At 38.8% G+C, this 19,356-nt stretch overlaps 1 protein-coding gene and 1 non-coding gene across 2 annotated transcripts in view; one reads left to right on the top strand and one right to left on the bottom strand.

Annotated features, from left to right (window-relative positions):
* The first annotated feature begins 1,555 nt into the window (after positions 1–1,555).
* LOC124523064 (U6 spliceosomal RNA) lies at positions 1,556–1,662 on the top strand. Its single transcript, XR_006964904.1, has one exon. It is a non-coding gene; the product is annotated as a U6 spliceosomal RNA (small nuclear RNA).
* Positions 1,663–8,661: 6,999 nt separating this feature from the next.
* Positions 8,662–19,356, bottom strand: part of LNPEP (leucyl and cystinyl aminopeptidase) — a 94,537-nt gene continuing 83,842 nt past the window's right edge. The window contains exons 16-18 of the mRNA XM_047089538.1: positions 19,063–19,203; positions 18,331–18,412; positions 8,662–17,464 (exon numbers count right to left, since the gene is read on the bottom strand). Of these exons, the coding sequence (XP_046945494.1) occupies positions 17,333–17,464; positions 18,331–18,412; positions 19,063–19,203 (355 nt within the window). The 3' untranslated portion in view covers positions 8,662–17,332. The remainder of the gene's footprint in view (positions 17,465–18,330; positions 18,413–19,062; positions 19,204–19,356) is intronic.

The following is a 19,356-nucleotide window of genomic DNA, read 5'->3' as shown; positions in this document are numbered from 1 at the left end:
TCTGGTGAGATGGTCATGTGATTTTTATTTTCTATTCTGTGTTATTGATATGATGTATCACATTAATTTTTGGACGTCAAACCAACCTTGTGTTCCTGGAATAAATTCCCCTCGGTCATAATGGATAATACTTTATATATATTGTTGGATTCAGTTTGTGTATTTAGTTGATTTGTGCATCTCTATTTATAAAGGATATTGATTTGTATTTTTCTTGTCTTGTGATATCTTCTGCTTCTACTATTTTGCTAGGGCCAGAAATTATTTCTTATCCAGAGTAGGAAAGGAGAGAAGAGTTATATACAAGGATTTGGGGAACTGAGTAGCACCATCCACTTGAGATGTTATAAGATTTGATCGACCTGTCTCTCTACACCCCATCCCCAGCCACTGGCTGGCCTGCATAAAGCAAGGGAGAGTCTACCCTGCCCCAGGAATGCTTCTTACTCTCCTAGGAGAGTCTGCACAAGTGGACTACTAGTGTGTATGGAGCATCAATAAGCTTAGGATTCTAAATCATGAAGCACCTGCCTCAAAACATCATGACCTTGAACAAACCCTTGTGAAGAGTGGAGCTACAAAAGGTTACACAGGAGTTACACAGGTCATGTTTGCCAGACTGCCTTCTCCAATAGAAGTCCAATGCCCAATACCTTCAAATACCCATCCTTCTTACTAGTCTTGTCTAAATGTGTCTTCTGTTTTTCTACCAACTATTTGCAGAACTGGTCTGGTAAGGAGTGAGAGGATATTTTCCCAGAGCAGCTGTAGGCTGAGGACTCTGAGCTGAAGTTCTCTTCTGTATACTCAGTATGATGTCCTTTGGAGCCACATTTAATGGCAAACAGTACATCAGCCTCAGTACAGATTGAGCAGGCTGATGGGCTAACCCGGGACAACCATCAGCAAGGCAACCAAGGAACACCTCTGAGAACCACACTTTTCTTGCCTAACCCACAAGAACCTTTATTTCACAGATCCTAGAGAAGACTCCTTGCCTGCAGAGACCTGGCAGCACTTTCCCACCTGTGGGAGGGGGTAGCCTCCACCCAAGTCCATGCACTGCCTCCTCCCAGATGAAATCTGGCTGTCCTGGGAAAGCACCACCTACCAGGGCTCCTGCTGGAGCAAGTCCTACTCAGGACAGCCCAACTCATTTCTTGGCTACCGGAGATTTCTGGGCTACATAAATCAGATAACAGCTTTGGCCACCTTGAAGGCAGGTAGGAAATCCTTAGAGCTAGCTAAGCATCTCTTTCAAACAGAGAAAAGCATTTCCATTTTTGGCCAGTCCTCATGAAACATTTTTTCTTTCATGTCCTCTCACAGGAGCACATTTTCCAGGATTTGTTATGATTGACTCAAATTTCCCTAGTGTCTGTACAACTCAGATTCCTTCCACACAGGCTGCATGGATTCTAAGCCATCTCAGAGCAAACAAGTCTTCTTACCTGCTTTTGTTCATTCCTGGTGAGCACTGGGCAAGGACAGAAGCCACCAGAATTTCTCACCCACTTACTGCTGGCACTGCATCAAAAGTTCTAAGACTTCTGCCGTGCTCGCTTGGGCAGCACAGACACTAAAACTGGAACGATACAGAGAAGATTAGCATGGCCCCTGAGCAAAGATAACACACAAACTCGTGAAGCATTCCGTATTTTGTGCAGTTTCTCAGTGAACTGCTACCCTTTGTGGATTAGCACAAAAAACAAGGTTTGGAAAGGTCACTCGGGAGGTCTGCTCCGAATTGAATTAAGCATTCCCTCTAGCAGCTGAGGACCCAGCACACCTGTCAGCTTCTCCTGGCCTTCACCGCATCTTCTGTCCTTGGAGGTGAGAGCTCACCTCAGTGGTCCCCCTGGCATCTCCACGGCCACCCATCACATTACTATTATTAACTAGGTAATCCTGGTAGCTGCATCCGAAAGCTTGTTCTCATTGGTTAAATAAATAAATAAATAAATAAAAGACCTCTGGCAGACTGTTCTTAATTTAAGGTAAGGACCTCAGAGAGGTCAAAGATCAGAACTGCCGCTAGAATTCCTGAGGCTAGATGACACTAACAGAAATACAGGGGGCGCGGTGCCTGTCATCTGAAGCCAAGCAGACAAACAGCGCGTCTCCTGTGTGGCGTGTTTAATTAATCATACTCTGTGACTTCACCTGTAAGTTTTCAACGTGCAGGCAGCTACAAGCCCTCTCCCTTTTATTGAACTGTGGTGTAATTGAGACTCCCTGACTTAGAAGTCTATCTTGAAACACTCTCCTTGTTCTCGCCTAGCTACCCTGAGCAACTCAGACAAGGAAGCATTCTCACAACTTAGGCTGAGGTGAGCCAAGCTCATTTATTGCTAATTAGAACTTAAGGGAAACCTGGAGTGAAACTGAAACAGGCAATTAACTTCCAGCCTCTTGTCATTCACTTGGAACACCCTCAGGAATGAATACCTGTGTGGTTCCTCAGTGCGAATCAAGTGTCTTTGGTTCCCAATCAGTGACATGAGGCGGGACGTGTGGGCACTCACGCAGCATCTGGGGAGAGGCCTCCGTTTTTCACATTGCACCACACACCCACAGGAGCGGAGGGGGAATTCTGGCTGGGGAGCCAGTGTCCCCACCCCCACCCCCACCCCCTTCCACTCCAGGCGCTTGCTGTTTCTGAGGTGGCTGCAGAACTACCTACCTCGTAGCTTAAAACCTCCCAGGGGACGCCCTTCACTTCTGTTCCTCATGAACCCAACTGCCCTCAACTATTTACCACCCACCACGCAGCCAGTGTTTATAAAGTCCAGGTGGCATTCTCCCAGCTGCAGCCAGCTGCTCACATTAGAGTCAGGCATCATGTACCCACCTAGCACAAGTCCTGGTGCATAGTGGATGATTACAAATATTTATTGAGTGAATGGGCCATAAAAAACATTTGAGAAACATGGCCTGGCTTCCTTCTTCTACCGGTTCAACTTATGGCTGCTTTCTTTCACCCAAAGTCAGGACGTGCTCAGATATTATAAGCCAATTTTCATATTAGCTTAGAAAAACAGGAAGAAATTGGTTGCCAGTCAAAAGAGAGAGATAAAGTTTCTGTTTATGAGAACAATGTGCTTGTTTGAAATAAAGAGTTGATAAGCTGCTTTGAGTAAGGGATAAGATTCCAAGGAGTATGTCCAAATAGCAAAAAGCCACAGACGGGTCCACTAAATCAAGGGACCAGCTGCTTACTGCAGGCCATTAGTTTCCTGGAGCTCCTGACGCACTTGGCCATGTGCATCTGGGTGAGGTGGCCAAAGTGCAATGCCACAGAGGAGAGACATTTCAAGTTCAAGGAGATGTCTAGGAGTAAGAGTGAGCAGTCAGCAAGGTGCAAGTGTGTGTATCTGTGTGGCTGTGCGCATGCATGTTTTGGATGATTACAGGAAGTGAAAAGATCCCACAGAAACAACAGGGTAAAGGAGAGGCTCTGGAGAAGAGAAATATCAAGTGATGATGAAGCTGTTCGTTGTGGCATGTGAGAGATTCTCCCCTATAGAATCCTAGGGAAAATCTGCATTGCTCAGTAATGCTTTGGCTATAGTGAGTTTGTGGGAAGGAATCTTAAAGAGGTATTAGGTTCTAAGCCCAGGTTTGCTCAAGGCAGAAAAGAGACCATGGGCATGGATGCAGGGCAGAGGAAGGTCAACTGACATCCAGGTTATTTCCCCCTACCCAATTCCCAATAAAGACTAAATATGTCAAGTGGATGGTTTTAAAACTGTGTTTTAATATTGTCTCTTCCCATGACTGTAAACTTCCTTAAGTTCCTAACCTTCTGGCAACAGGGAGTCTGTAGAAACATAAGAAAGACAGCAGTCAGCACCCACAGTCTAGGATTCTACAGCCCACTCAAGGACAAAAGGCCCATCTCAGGCTGACTTCAAACTACTTTAGGAAAATGGTTCATCCTCATCTTCTACCTGTAGTTGGTGAAGCTATCAACCATTACAGCACTTGGCACCTCACCATTGTTTTAACCACCCCTTCCTCTTCCCTGATATTTCCCTTGGTGGGGAGAGAAGTCTTTCTGAACCTCCCTGACATTAGCATCTTCCACCTGAGAGAGGTTACTTCCTTGTACCCACTTAGTTCAAACATACAAAAAAGGGCATATGATAATATACCATATATCTACTCTTTCGAAATCATGGTAGATTGTTCACATTATTGAGTTTAAAGTTAAAATATTAGGATAGTTTTAGCTCCACACTCTATGTTAAAATGAAACACCTCTTTCAACAGTAAATTCTAATATTCTTATTTCCAAGGAAATAGTATCCTGTAGGCATTTGCACATCCTTTGTCTCAAAGGTGACACAAACTTTTTCTAATACAAACACATATACAAATTTAACATATAATGTTATATTTGGGGGTCATAGCTAAGGCAGAGCTTCTGAGTTCCTTTACATTATCAGTAAAATTAGGGAATTAGACTGTATCATATGGAAAGTTCTTTCTAGCACTAACAGAGATCTTAACACATTTGGCCAATTTCTCTGCCATACCCAAAGTTGTACACAATATTTTCTAGGTAGAATGGACACTCGTACATGCTTGTTTTGCATACTGAAGGCAAATACATTATTGAAAGGAAAAAAAGGAGTATTTACAAGCATATATGAAGTACCAGATCTATTTCCTATATACCTGTGCCTGATGTTATTACTGCAAAATAGGTGTTATTACCACCATTGCATTTAGTCAATAATCAAGATTTTATTTCATACTTATTTATAATTAACCAAATTCAGTGAGATCTATGTAACTTCATGCTTTTTCTAATGTACAACAATAACTCTCAAATTAAATCTGCATATTTAAGGCTTAAATTTACAAAGAGGATTAGACTGAAAGTATTTCCCTAATTTCCTAACTGACAAGTTATATAACCGTATTCAATTAAAAAACTCATTTCCATCTGTAACTGATGGTGTTAACATCCATACACCCCAGAAAACAGCAGGCAGTTTTAACAATGGCAGTGGTATTTACCATGTCACTGTGATATTTACAGGCATTGTACTAGGTAATTCATAGATATTTTATTTATTTATTTTTTTAAGTTTATTTATTTATTTATTTTGAGAGAGAGAGAGAGAAATCACAAGCAGGGAAGGGGCAGAGAGAGAGAGAGAGAGAGAGAGAGAGAGAGAGAGAGAATCTCTCAGCACGGAGCATGACACAGGGCTCGAACTCCAGAACTGTAAGGTCATGACCTGAGCCGAAACCAAGAGTTGTATGCTTAACCCACGGAGCCACCGAGACACCCTATAGATATTTTATTTAATGCTAACAACCTCACAAGGTAGGCAGTATCTCTGTTTTATTAATGGAGACAACTGAGGCTAATAGGAATTAAGAGACAAGTGGCAAATCACTGTACCAGGAACCAGTTCCAGTCCTGATTGATGCCAGTCTATGTTCCACAGCATTTCAAATATTTAAATTTCTAGAAATCATTGCCTTTTGCTACCATGTAAAAATACTAACATTCCAAGAATTTTGCTCAAGTTAAAAATCACAAAAGGCTAGGAGGCAAAGTAAATGAAGATATACTCAGCCATAAATACCAGGGCAGCCAATGTACAATCCTGATGAAGCAACCAAGGATCACATGGGCTATGTTCACATAGATGAGCAGCATGAGAAAACATGGAACAAAAGGGCTTCTTGTTTCCCACACTTGGCTTCTATACAAATGGCATGTGAATAAGCAACACGCCGAGTCCCCTTTATAAATAAGCCTTTCCTAAGCTGACATGGCTTCTTGTCTGTCCCTGACTTCTTTGAATCTATTGCCTCCTGGTGCGGCCTGCTCAACAGTTCAACTATGGCAATGTCATCTACTTTAACTACTCTATTTGTTTATTTTACTATGTTACATTACGTTCTTCCTTCAAAAAAAATGAGCGGCATAGTAAGAATAAAAATTTTTAGACGTATAAGCAAAAGTCCTGATTATAATTCAGCTCAGCCAACAATAGAAATCACAATCACATAATCGATTGGATGGCCATCCATAAGAAAAGTAGTAAAAATGAAGAACAAGCAGAAAGCATTGGAAACATATCACTAATTATTGACTGTAGAAGGTAGGCTGTGATGATGATTTCAAAGTATGTTTTTGCTCTCTGGTAATAACACTCCTGTATAGCATGTAAGTCAATTGTTCAACTCACAAGTTTTAGGAAGCACTAGATGCTTGAGTGTGTGTGTGTGTGTGTGTGTGTGTGTGTGTGTGGGTGTGTGTGTGTGTGTGTTGCAGGAGGTGTGTAGGGCTTTATGGTATGAATTGAAGTAAAGCAAAAAGAAAATATAACCAAACTCTCCTGTGCATGGATTCTAAAAATGATTTTGAAAAATAAAGTTTTTTTTAATGTGTATTTATTTTTGAGAGAGAAAGAGAGTGAGTGGGCGAGGGGCAGACAGAGAGGGAGACAGAGAATCCGAAGCAGTCTCCAGGCTCTGAGTTCTTAGCACAGAGCCCAACACAGGGCCCAATTCCACAAACAGCAAGATCATGATCTGAACCAAAGTCAGACGCTCAACTGACTGAGCCACTCAGTCGCCCCTCTTCTCTACATGTATAATGGGTTTTAGTTCAATTGTTTACTGCAGATATCCATGAATAAAAAAGTATAAAAAATGTAACCAGAAGATTTTGATCAAAATCAAAATTCCTAAGAACATTACCCCAGTACATTACTATTACTTATTGAAGTTTAGTTGACAACACAATACTACATTAGTTTCTGGTGTACAACATAGTGATTGAACAGCTCCATACGTATGCTATGCTCCCAAGTTTAGCTACCACCTGTCACCCTACAACATTATTACAATACCATTTACTGTATTCCTTATGCTATATCGCTCATCCCCATGACTTATTCATTCTGTAACTGAAAACCTGTACCTCCCACTCCTCTTCACCCATTTTGCCCATACCCCTACCTCTCTCCCCTCTGGCAACCACCAACCAGTTTGTTCTCTGTGTTTATGGGTGTGTTTTTGCTGTTTTCTAGACTCCACCTATAAGCAAAATCACATGGTATTTCTCAGTCTTATTTCACTTAGCACAATAACCTCTAGGTTATTGTGTGTTGCAAATGGCAAGATCTCATTCTTTCTTTATGCCTGAATAACGTTCATACCACAGCTTTATCCATTCATCTATCAATGGGATACTTTGGTTCCTTCCATGTCTTGGCTGTTGCAAATAATGCTGCAATAGAGATAGGGATGGGTATATCTTTTCAAATTAGTGTTTTCATTGTCTTTGGATAAATATCCAGTAGTGGAATTGCTGGATCATATGGTAATTCTATTTTTCATTTTGTGAGGAACCTCCATACTGTTTTCCATAGTGGCTGTATTAATTTACATCCCCAACAGTGCATGAGGGTTCCTTTTTCTCCACATCCTTGTCAACGCTTGGTATTTCCTGTTTTTTTTGATATTAGCCATTCTGACAGGTGTAAGGTGGTATCTCATTGTGGTTTTTATTTGCATTTCTCTGATGATGAGTGACGTTGATCATCTTTTCATGTATCTGTTGGCTAGCTATCGGGTCTTCTTTAGAAAAACGTCTATTCAGGTCTCCTGCCCATTTTAATCAGATTATTTGGTTTTCTAGTGTAGAGTTGTAGAAGTTATTCATATTAACCTCTAAACAGATCACTTGCAAATATCTTCTCCATTCAGTGGGTTGCCTTCACTTTGTTGATTCTCCATTAATGATCACCATAGGAGATTGTAAGAAGGTATGGCTTCAAGGTTTCTTTGTGTCCCCAGAAACAGGTTTTTGGGTAAGGGGATTAAGAGACACTGTATTTGCTCTAAAATGCCCAACTTTAAGCCCTAACAATTACTGGAAGAGAATATTGGTTCTAGTTCTCATATCTGGAAGCCTAATAAATTCTCAATTCTCAAGATTACTCATGGGGTTAGAACAGAGAAACTCCTTTTGTAGACATGACCAGGAACATAACTATCGCAGTGTCCCTTGATAACAGCTGTGCACTCCCACTCCAATTACATGTGAATCAAAGCAAGGGGTGTCCTTTGAAAACATTTAGTGTCCTTTCACCTTTATTAAGTGTTCCTTGGTTTCACTGGCATAAGTAGTTACATGTCCCATTCTGATTTAGGTACTGAATTATTACTGTATCAACTGGTACTGGGTGTTTATAGGAAGCAATTCAGTCTAAAAAGTAAATAATTGCCCTACAGTTCATATAACTATTACTGAGCCCCCTGCTCCATGCATCCACTGAAAGTTTTAATCCCCACCCCACCCCATCACAGGAGAAATTTGGCAATGTCTTAAGACATTTTTCGTTGTCACACTGGGGGTGGGGGAAGTTCCATTAGCCCATATTTGCTACTTGCATTAGAGGCCAAGGATGCTGCTAGTCATCACAGAATGCACGGGAGAGCCCCAGATATCAAATAGTGTGAGCCTGAGAAACCTTGAGTTACAGGCAGTAGAGATACTGGGGTACTAGTGGGGTAAAAAACAAACAATACAATACAGTGAATACAGTCATTACCCTTGTAGAGTATATAATCTGAGAAGATGTACCACTTAATATATGCAATTTATTTATCCAAATAGTCCACACAGTATTTATATTTAAATACTTTATTTTCATTTCACAAAAAAGAAAAAGCAACAGTGTTTGCAATTACACATGCCTTTCAGTCAGTGCTGGTCATATGCAAAACAAGTTATCAGAAGTATAAAGAAAAATAAGCCTTTTCCCTTTACAAGTGACACAACACAATTTGCATATATATTATATTACACATACTGTTTTCAAAATTTTTCACAAAAGACAGGTTATGATACAAATTTAGAATTCCACCCACAAGCTCAGATTCAAAGAAGTGAAGATCCGTATAGGTGTCTAAATACAAAAACGTAATAGTTTTACAAGTTTCCAAATAATTACTTTTCAAAGGGTTTGAAAGAGACTACTACTCTTCATAGCAACGTGGAACACTTGGGTTTAATCAAGACGGCTAGGAGACTAAGTTTGTCTCAGCGTGAGTTTGCTCATTAATGCAAATGCTCCAATTATGCTGTAATTCTCATTTCATATATATATATATATATATATATATATACACACACACACATACATACACACACACACACACGCACACATACATACACAAGTGTATTATTGTACTGATGGTTTACACAGTGCAACTTCTGGAGCATTTCATTCAGCTAATCCATGACCTTTACTTCTTTGAAGTATTTCAAATTAAGAACTGCTCAGAGATATCACTAATGACTACTATGACTAATTTCAAAAAGGTGTCCCTTTCTCTCTTATTTATGATCATAATTACATGTGTCATGAACAAACTTTTGTTTTTTCTACAGCAGCAGGTATAAATAAGCAAAGTACAGGCTAATATTTCAACACTAGGACCTGAGAATTTAATATGGTAAATGACATCTCTTCGCAAATGTTCTAGGAGTCCTATCTAGCAACGTTTCTAAAAAATATATATAATAGAACAAAATAATATAGCAAACCTTCAGCATTAGAAACAAAGATTGCTCAGAAGCTTGAAGGAAAAAAGCAAGGAGGAAAGAAAGGGAGGCAGGGAGGGAGTGAGGGATTTTACACATGCATTTTTTTTGATACAGACAAACGTGGAGTCCTAACATTTACCATGTGGTGGATGAAGAGTCAATATGATTCAAGAAAGCGAACACACATGTCTGGATATATGAAATGCATGCAAAAACATAGAGCTGATGAGGCAACACCGGCTTACATGTTTAAGTGTACTTGAGAATAACATCTAATACTGCATGCACTGGAGAAGAAGGAGAAGAAGGAGAAGAAGGAGAAGAAGGAGAAGAAGGAGAAGAAGGAGAAGGAGAAGGAGAAGGAGAAGGAGAAGAAGAAGAAGAAGAAGAAGAAGAAGAAGAAGAAGAAGAACAAGAATGGTCCAGCTAATGGAGAATGGAAGGGAGAGATGCAGCCACACAGAAGAGCTCTGGGTAAGAAAGGACCAACTTGCCTTCCCATAGATGGGTGTTGAAAGACAGGAGGGCTAGCTCCCCAATTCTTAAGGGAATGATTTTTGGGCCCATGTTGTTATTCACTAGAACCATGGCAATAACTCAAAAAGTTCATTCCAAAAGTCAAAATAATTTTTATTGGCTACACAAGAATATGCTATTTATAGAACTGCAAGAGACTTCTGCAGATAAATAAGAATTCCAGCCCCCCAAAGAAGCTACTCTCAAGGGTCTTCAAATGAGTTCTAGGCAGCACTTTTACTGGCTTACCAGTTACTAAAAGATTAATCAGCAATGAACGTTAAACACACTTTTTACTTAGTATGATCCTCTTGCCTTTCTGGAATTTCCACAGTACAGGTCCCGTCTCACCCTTTCCTTCAGTTTCAATCAATGTAAGAAATGCTGACCCTGATTAGCTTTCACAACTCAACCATGTCCAAGTGTCTGCTCCCATCTTATTTGCTGTACATTTGTTAGCCATTAGTTACACCACCCCAATGCCTCTCAAGTCACAGGACAGGGATCTGGTGGGACTTTATTTTTGTTAGATCCATGCACAGCCCTGCAAGGGACTAAGTATTAACGAAAAATAATGAAAAAAAAAGAGGGAAGCAGATTAGATATGCGCATAAATATATTTATACGTTTAAAGGCATATTTCCTAGAGAATAAAACAAAATAAGCACAAAACAACAACTATACTAGCCACTGATAAATGAGGAAATATGTGGGGAAGGAAGAAGTGAACTGTCAATTTATGAAACTCAATTTCCTTTAGGTCCCTACATAGATAGCCATGCGAAAAACTAAATACAAAATGAAAGGAAATATATTCATATGTATTAAGAATATTCCCCTGCCGAAAATAGAAACCCCTCCAAAAAGAAAAAAAGCCAAGTAAATAAACAATACACAACTATTCTACTCACTATTGCCAACACAGGCAATAAGGGAAAGGGGAGAAGGGGAGATTTGTCATACACTGATCCTCGATTTTCATTCAGTACCTATACATCCATGCTAAGAGTAGGTACAAAATCAATTAATACGAAAACATTTATATACATTTTTTAAAAGTTTGTACGCTATCCTTATCCTTTCCCCACTACCCACCCAAATTATCTCTCCCCCTAAAAAAAACACCCCAAATTATAAAACTATTGCCAATGCAGGCAGTGAGGGAAGGGAAGCAGAGGAGATTTATCATACGTATGGACCTCCGTGTTTCATTATGTACTTACAAGTCCCAGCAAAGGACTGGTTACTAAGTGAAGTAACACACAAAATGTAGCAAACATTTATATACATTAAAAAATTCACACACACACACACACACACACACACACACACACACACAGACTCCCCCCACCCCCCACCCCTCCAAAAAAAGAAACAAAACATCTATTCTTCTACCACTGCCCACCAGGCAATGAGGGAAGGGGAGTAGGGGAGATTGTTCATAGAATCAATCGCAACTTTCATGAAGTACCTAAATAGTCATGAGAAGGACTAGATTCAAAACGAAGTGAACACCAAAAAGAGGCAGAAACATTTATATACATTTATAAAACCACCTATCTTATCTAATAAGCCCATTCCCCATTAATAACCTCTAAAACAAAAAACAGAAACCAAGCCCTACAATTGTGCACAGGCTATAAGGGAAGGGAGAAAAGGTTTATCATGTCTCCGGATCTGGGCCTCTGCACTACATTTGAGATCTACAAATCCAAACAAACAAACAAACAAATAAACCTGGTTGAAGTAAAAGAGCAAGCCACAAAAACAAAAAAGCAAACAAAAAACATGCAGCAGACATTTATATACACTTTTAAAACCGTAAACCCAGAAATCCCCCACCACCCTGCCAAAAAAAACCCATCTAAACAACTATACCACTAGTCATTGCCCAGATAGGCAACAAGGGAAGGGGCCAAGAGGAGATTTTCTTCATAGAATGAACCTTAATTTTCATCATGTACCTAAATATCCATGGAGATCTAGGTACAAAATGAACTAACAGAAAAAAGGAACAAAACCATTCATATACATTGAAAAGAGTATATATCCCCACCCTCTCAAGGGAGGGAGCGGTAGAGTAAAAAATTAATCTAAAACTACTCTAAACTATTGCCCACAGAGGCAATAAGGAAAGGGGACAAGAGGAGATTTTCATACAACCGGACCTCCACGTCTCATTAGGTACCCACACGTCCAAGTAAGGGACGCGGTACAAAATGGAATAACACAATATAGTAACAAACACTGTATATACAGTTTTCAAAAGTATATATCCTGCCCTTTGTCCCTTCCCACACACCACAACTTCAAAAAAACTGAACTACTTTAAAATTATTGCCTATGTAGATAAAAAAGGGAAAGGGAGAAGAGGAGATTGCTATCCATCTAGAACTCCACGGTTCATTAGGAACCTACGGGTCCAAGTGAAGGACTGGGTACCCAGTGAAATACTGTAATAAAAAGTAAAAATGTGTGTGTGTGTGCGCACACACACACATATATATATACATGTATATATATATTTAAAAGTATTTACCCCCGAGCCCACAAAAGAACCCCTGAAACTAATTAACTACTCTACTAGCCATTGCCCATGCAGGCAATAAGGGAAGGGGAGAAGAGGAGATTGTTATACATCCGGACCTCCATGGTTCATTGGGTACCTGCCAGTGTGGGCACCCAATGAAATAATACAACTTGGTAGTAAAAACAGGTATATACAACATGTACACATCCCTGTCCCCACCCCCACCCTCCCCCCAAACCCCACTCCAACAACTATTCTACTAGCTATTGCCCACACGGGCAATAAGGGAAGGGTACAAGAGGAGATTGTCATACATCCGGACCTCCACGTCTCATTAGGTACTTTAATGTCCTCTGAGAAGGACAACGTACGAAATGAATTAAGTAATACAAAGTAGTAGCAAACTTATTTATATACATTAAGTACATACCCTACTTCCCATCCCCCCTCAAAAACAAAACAAAACAAAACAAAGTATTAGCTACTGCCCAAGGAGGCAATAAGGAAAAGAGAAAAGAGGAAATCTGTCATATTCTGAACTTCAATTTTCATTAAGTATATATGCATACATGCAAAGGGACATATAAAAATGAAATGTAAAAAAGTAGCATAACATATATACACACACACACCTGAAAGAATGATATACAAGCCCGAGCCCCCAAGACTAGATCAAGGCAAGAGCACCCACAGCTACTCTATTAGCTACTGTCCATGCAGGCAATATGGAGAGGGGTAAGTGGGACATGTGTCCTACTTCTGGACCTCCACAGTTCATTAGATATTTACATATCCATGGGAAAGATGAATTAAGTGCAAAATGAAATGACACCCACAAGATAGCAGCAAAAACATCTTGTACACATTTTTAAAAAGAACATACTCTGCTCTCCCCTCAATATCACCATCAACTTCCAAAAAAGAAACATCACATAACTACTCTGTACCTATTGCCCACACAGGCAATTATGGGCAGGTGGAAGAGATTTTTCACAGGACAGAATTTCACTATCAGAAAAAGTTTACAAAGTGAAAGAAAATAAAAACATATCAAAATCACATATGCACATTAAAAAAAAAGTATATACCCCCAAAAAGGCACTCAAAGAAATCAATCAACTATTTTATTAGCTATTGAACATGTAGGCAATAAGGAAAGGGAGAAGAGGAAATTTATCATACTTTTGGACTGCCACTTTTAATTTAGTACTTACTAATGCAGAGAATGAAGTGCAAAATAAAAGAATGCAAAAAAAAAAAAAGACAAAGAACCCAAAAAATAAAAAACAAAACAGTACAAATGGGAGTGTCAGAGGGGGGAGAGAAGAAGCTCTTTACAAAAGAGTTAATTCCAATAAAAACGAAATGACAAAGGCAAAGGGGAGAAAAAGAGCTGCATCTTATGTATGAAATTCAGATTTGCAGAGAATTTGAAATTCTCGTTTTGCAGAATCAGCTGAAGAAAATGCTGTCCTCGGTGATGGTATGTGTCCTGAGCTGCACAATCCCATGAAACCAATCGGGGTTACGTGAATTCAGCAGTCCAACTGCAGATTATGGGTCCAGGTGCTTTAGTTGCATAGACTCTTAAAATACAACTCAGTAACAGGCTACCAATAATCCAACAAACTCAGCACGTAACTTTCATTCCTTACTTTGCTATGCTCAGAAGGGACTCTGCTCTGCACCCAGTGAGACTGATGCAGCACAATATCCTCTACGTACCCAGAACTCTGCTGACAGCTCTTGTTCGATGAAATGAAAACATGAATGGCAAAGAGTATTAACATTTAAGTGGAACCTGTGCTGGTAAGAAGTTCACAAATAACAGCAACACTTAACTTAAAGAGATCTCTATGTAAAACAAGAAGATGCAGGAAGGCACAAGCCTGGGGTGGAAGCTGACCCCACCTGTAGTTTAATGTATCCAATCTCTTGCTATTAAGGGAACAAACTAGACTCCTTGGATTTCTATTTCCTGATCTCCAAAGCATACGTTTTTCTTCTACAATTCCACATTTCCAATTTTACCTTTCCTAATAACCTAGTATGATGTGCCCCTTCTATTACATTCATGTAGATCGTCTCTCTGCAATGAACATAATACTTGAAAACCAGCACTTAACTGTCATGGATCTATGTGCTTACATAAACAAGCGTGCTGTGACTGCTGTGCGTCCATCTGTTTGAGCTCTACAAGATGCAGGAGCAAAGATAAGGTTTGGGGTGATATAATCTTCAAAAGCTAGTTATACTTACTATGTAACATGTTCTACTGGTTACTTAACCTTATATTCCTGACTTAGAGATAGCTTTTAGAAGTGCCATACAGAGATGGGTTAGCTTAACATTACAAATTATGGAATCCTGTGGGAAAATGTGAGGGGAGGGCTGCTAAAACTACAAACAACTGAGGTGAGGCCTATAACACTACAACCAGTATAGATCCAGTATCATGGGAATGAACAGCTTTTGAATACAAAGATAGCAATGGATTACAAGTTACCTCTTTTTTAGCTCATGTTTTGATAAGTATTTAAACATCACCCTCTTCCTACATACTATAAGCACACACACACACACACACACACACACACACACACACACACACGCACTCAGGAAAGATGATATAATTCGGTACAGGATTTGCCATATGCAGAGTTAACATACATTACAGTAGCCATGTAAAGATGGGCAGGTAAAACTGAAAAGTCTTAACTGATTTTGAGAAGTAGCAAAATTTAAATTCTGTATCAAAGTGGAATTTAGTAATATAACATATGGTAAAAAACCAGCAACCAAAAAACCCCTCAAAGTTTAGTATGTTTCCCCACTCTAAAAATATAAAAACACACTAACTTCCAATATCAACTAAACTATCATTCATTTCCGGAAGCACAAGACAAATAAAAACCTACGATCACCCCAGTTTCAATAAGACATCTTTTGAGGATTCTGTGATTCTCAGGATATAAGATTTTGTATTCTAAACCAGAGGTAAATGTTTAGAAAAGACTAAATTGGGGGAAAACACACTAGGATTAAAGAAAGCTAGCTTTTAGCTTGCTAGCATTTTAAATCTTGTTATATAAAAATATTTTCATAAAGTAAAATATAATTTTATACACAATCCCACATATTTTTTGCTTTATACTTACTAAAATAAAAAAAAAAAAAGGTGTCCTTTCCCATTGATTCTGTGGAGTGTTTTAAGTGCTTGAAAATGGGTATCTACTCTTTTTACGTACATACAAGATGTTTTCAAACAAAATATAAAGTACTCAAAAATTATTAGGAAGAAAGTCTTTCCCGTAAGAAGCAAAGAAAGTCCACAATCTAAGTATGAAGTCTGCATAGCTCAAAAAATTCAAGTACAGTATTTCTCCTTTGCAAGGAGTGAAAATGCCACACAGCTGTGGACATCTTCCCTTTTCTTTCTTTCTTTTTCTCAGCCGTTCCTTTTAATCAGTTAGTTTGGCCATGATAAAGACAAAACAAAACAAAACCACTGATTTTTCAACTAAAAAAAGGTACTGTTTTTGACAATAGAAAAAATTCAAAGCCCACCATATTAAATCTGAATCAAATTACTCCTATCCCACATTCTCTTTATTCCTTTAAGGTACTATGGTGAACTTCAAATAAAAATGCTCAATTTCTCAAAGGCCCTATTTTAAAATATGCTTCTACTATGCTTCTAATATACCCTACCATATAACATGAAAATCTACATGAGTATGATTCACAGAGAAAGTGTCTATGATCAGGTAATGTCAAAGGTAACTTAAACAAATTATTTTTAGTAATAGTGATAAAGTCAGGATAAAAGACACCAGTATTAACAAAATGCTTGCCATGTATGTAGACATACTTATTTATAACATAAGGTATATCTATGGCAGGGAGTGGTAAAGGTGTACAGATTTGGAGAATTCATAAATAAAATAATTATAATTAAAGCTAACTCAGTTTGAAACATTTTCCTAAAAGATGAAAAAATAATTATTAAATATTTGGAAATTTTAATCTTTTGTCCTTATTACTTAGTTTTTCAATACAACAAAAATTTAAAAATTCTGTAGCACCTGGCTGTTCTGCAGAAAAAAATATAAGTTATAGATCTTATTTAAACTTTTTTTCAGAAAATAAAGAGTTAATCAAAACCTCAAATCAAAGTAGATCTGCACACCTGAGATCAGTTTTCTAACCGTTATATGATTCATCGACTTCATTACCATAGTATTTGAAGCCAAGTGTTGTACCACATTCAAGTAACATCTATCAATAAGAAGCAACAAATGGCTGACAAACCAGCAGCCTGCAAAGATGATGGCTCCCATGGTAGATCTTTGCTTGTTTCACCATGTCAGTATTTTCCGGATACTGAGAAACAGAACAGAAGGCCAAAACAGATTTTTCCTCCCTATTTCTTTATCTTAAAAGTAGAAAAATTACTTACTGTTTTTGTAGATGGTGACGCATGTAGGCGAATATAATTTTATAATAAATAACTACATACTTCCCAAAGACAATTCGAAAAAGACAGATGAAAAGTACAGACGGGCCCTGAGCTAACTAGAACTCCTAAGAGTGCAAACAACTCGGCAGCGGTTCTGGCTTCACCTTGGCTTTTTGCAAAAGCAGCAGAGCCCAAGTTAACAAGCTCTCTGAATGGGCGACAAGATGAGGTGCAGGTGTGCATGCTACAGCCACCACGTCAGAGTTTTAAGGTTCTTCTCCATCCATCGGATATTCAACTGAATGACTTCCAAGGCCTCCTGGACGCAACGAAGCCGAAAGGTTGCCTCTGACTGATTTTCAAAGAACGCCTGGACCTGTAAGTTGCATGCAGAAGTATTTCAAAAGAAGAAAAGAAGAGTAAATCAGAGGTAACTCTGAATATCCTTTTCAAATAAGCTTTAACTTAGTCATGGCTATACTGATGTCTTGAAAGGAGTAGAAACAAAAAGTACTTTAATATTCAAAGTATTTACACCAAGTTTCTGATCAAGTATGGTGAAATCTGAAGTAATGTTAGAAATGAATTCCTCTTACTCCCACAAGGATGAATTTTTCCAATTTAAAATAGGAAAAAAAAAGCCAAGTAATAGTAAACGAAGTAGTCTAAAGTTGGAATTAATGTCCAGTTTTACCCTTGTAATGAAATTTTTTAAAACAATTTTATTACCACTTAAAAAGAAACTTTGTATATGCTGGTTAATTAAAAAAAAATTATTTGTGGGGTGCCTGAGTAGCTCAGTCAGTTAAGCGTCTAACTCTTGGTTTTGGCTCAGGTCATGACCTCATGGTTGGTGAGACTGAGCCCTGCTTCCGGCTGGGCGCTGACAATGTGGAGCCTGCTTGGTATTCTCTCTCTCCTCTCTCTGCTCCTCCCTTGCTCGTGCACTCTCTCTTTCTCTCAAAATAAATAAAAAAAACTTTATAAAAATTATAAACAATTGTTTGTATCAGGAAGAGAAGGGAATATTGAGAATGGAATCCAAATTCTTTCTCATCAGAATTTTTCCTCATTGTTGAATATTCACCTTTTGAAAGTAATCCCAATGCAGAATCACTAGCGCTGACCACAGTAGACAGAGAGGAGGGACAGGAATTGGCATGAGAAGGTACCACCTAACTTAAACCAAGTAGCCTAAGAGGAAAGGATTACCCGATCTCCCTAACATTTTATACAACCAACCTCAGACAAATGTGCCTTTGTTGAAAACAGGTGTGTTGACCCGGCAACAATACTTTGTATGGTATAGGACCCCAGATGAAACCTGAAGAAACACAAATACAAGAGCAAAAAGAGAGGTAAAAAAATGAGGTAGCTGTTGGGAAATAAAGTTCTTGAGTGCAAAGGAAATACTTTACTATAAATTACACAGGCCAAAGGCAAAGTGAAATCCTGCTCCAGGGTAATGAAGCTCAGTGTATTAGGAGTAATCCTACATATACTCACTGTCAGTAGGACGAAAAGCTGGGCAGAAAAAGGCAGGAGTTAAGGATACCCAGATAAATTATTAATCCATTTAATCTATTATTACTTTAAAAGAAATTAAATGCTCCATGTGCTACTGAGGTGGGTGTGAATTCTTAACTGATTCTTTGGCAATGAAGAGGTACTTTTCAAAACACATAACCCAAGAGCTATTCTCAAATAGTCCGTGGCCATGTGAAGCTAAGTGACGTAAGTGTCAAGCCTGGTTGGGCTTAATTAGCATTCGAATGGAGCACCACCGTTAATGCCTCACGTTATGGAATGACATTTACAAGGGTGGAAATTTCTGGGTGCTTCAGTTCAACTGTCAGTGAAGCATTTTTCCTCTCACAGCAAATCTTAAATCCTGTGAATCAATACAACACTGAGAACATTTTTAAATGCAGAACTGGAGAATACTAAAAATTAGTAGTTATCTGAGACACTTACTTCTGCACAAGTTTATTCCAGTTCTCTTTGACAAAATCCCATGCCAGCAAGTGCCCAGGAAAATGTCGGCCAGCTGTTCTAATGATAAATGACAGCTTCTGTGTTCGGATGATATCTCCACTGAGGCTCTTTTTCATTAACCTGGAGAGCAAAGCAGATTTGGTTCCCAAAATAATTATTCATCATGAAGTGATCACTGAACTTAAAATTAGTACTGGTCTCCTAATGAAGGTTCTGAAGCAGTTTAAAGGATGTAAGTTTTGGGTCAGTCTAAGGTTGATCAATAGACTGAAA

The sequence above is a fragment of the Lynx rufus genome, unplaced genomic scaffold (genome assembly GCF_022079265.1).
Source record: "Lynx rufus isolate CCGP_SWC_20201006 ecotype Redwood Valley unplaced genomic scaffold, mLynRuf1.p SCAF_1, whole genome shotgun sequence".
NCBI classification, from domain to species: Eukaryota; Metazoa; Chordata; class Mammalia; order Carnivora; family Felidae; genus Lynx; species Lynx rufus.
The sequence above is the reverse complement of the archived record's forward strand: the minus strand, read 5'-3'. Positions and strand labels throughout refer to the sequence as shown.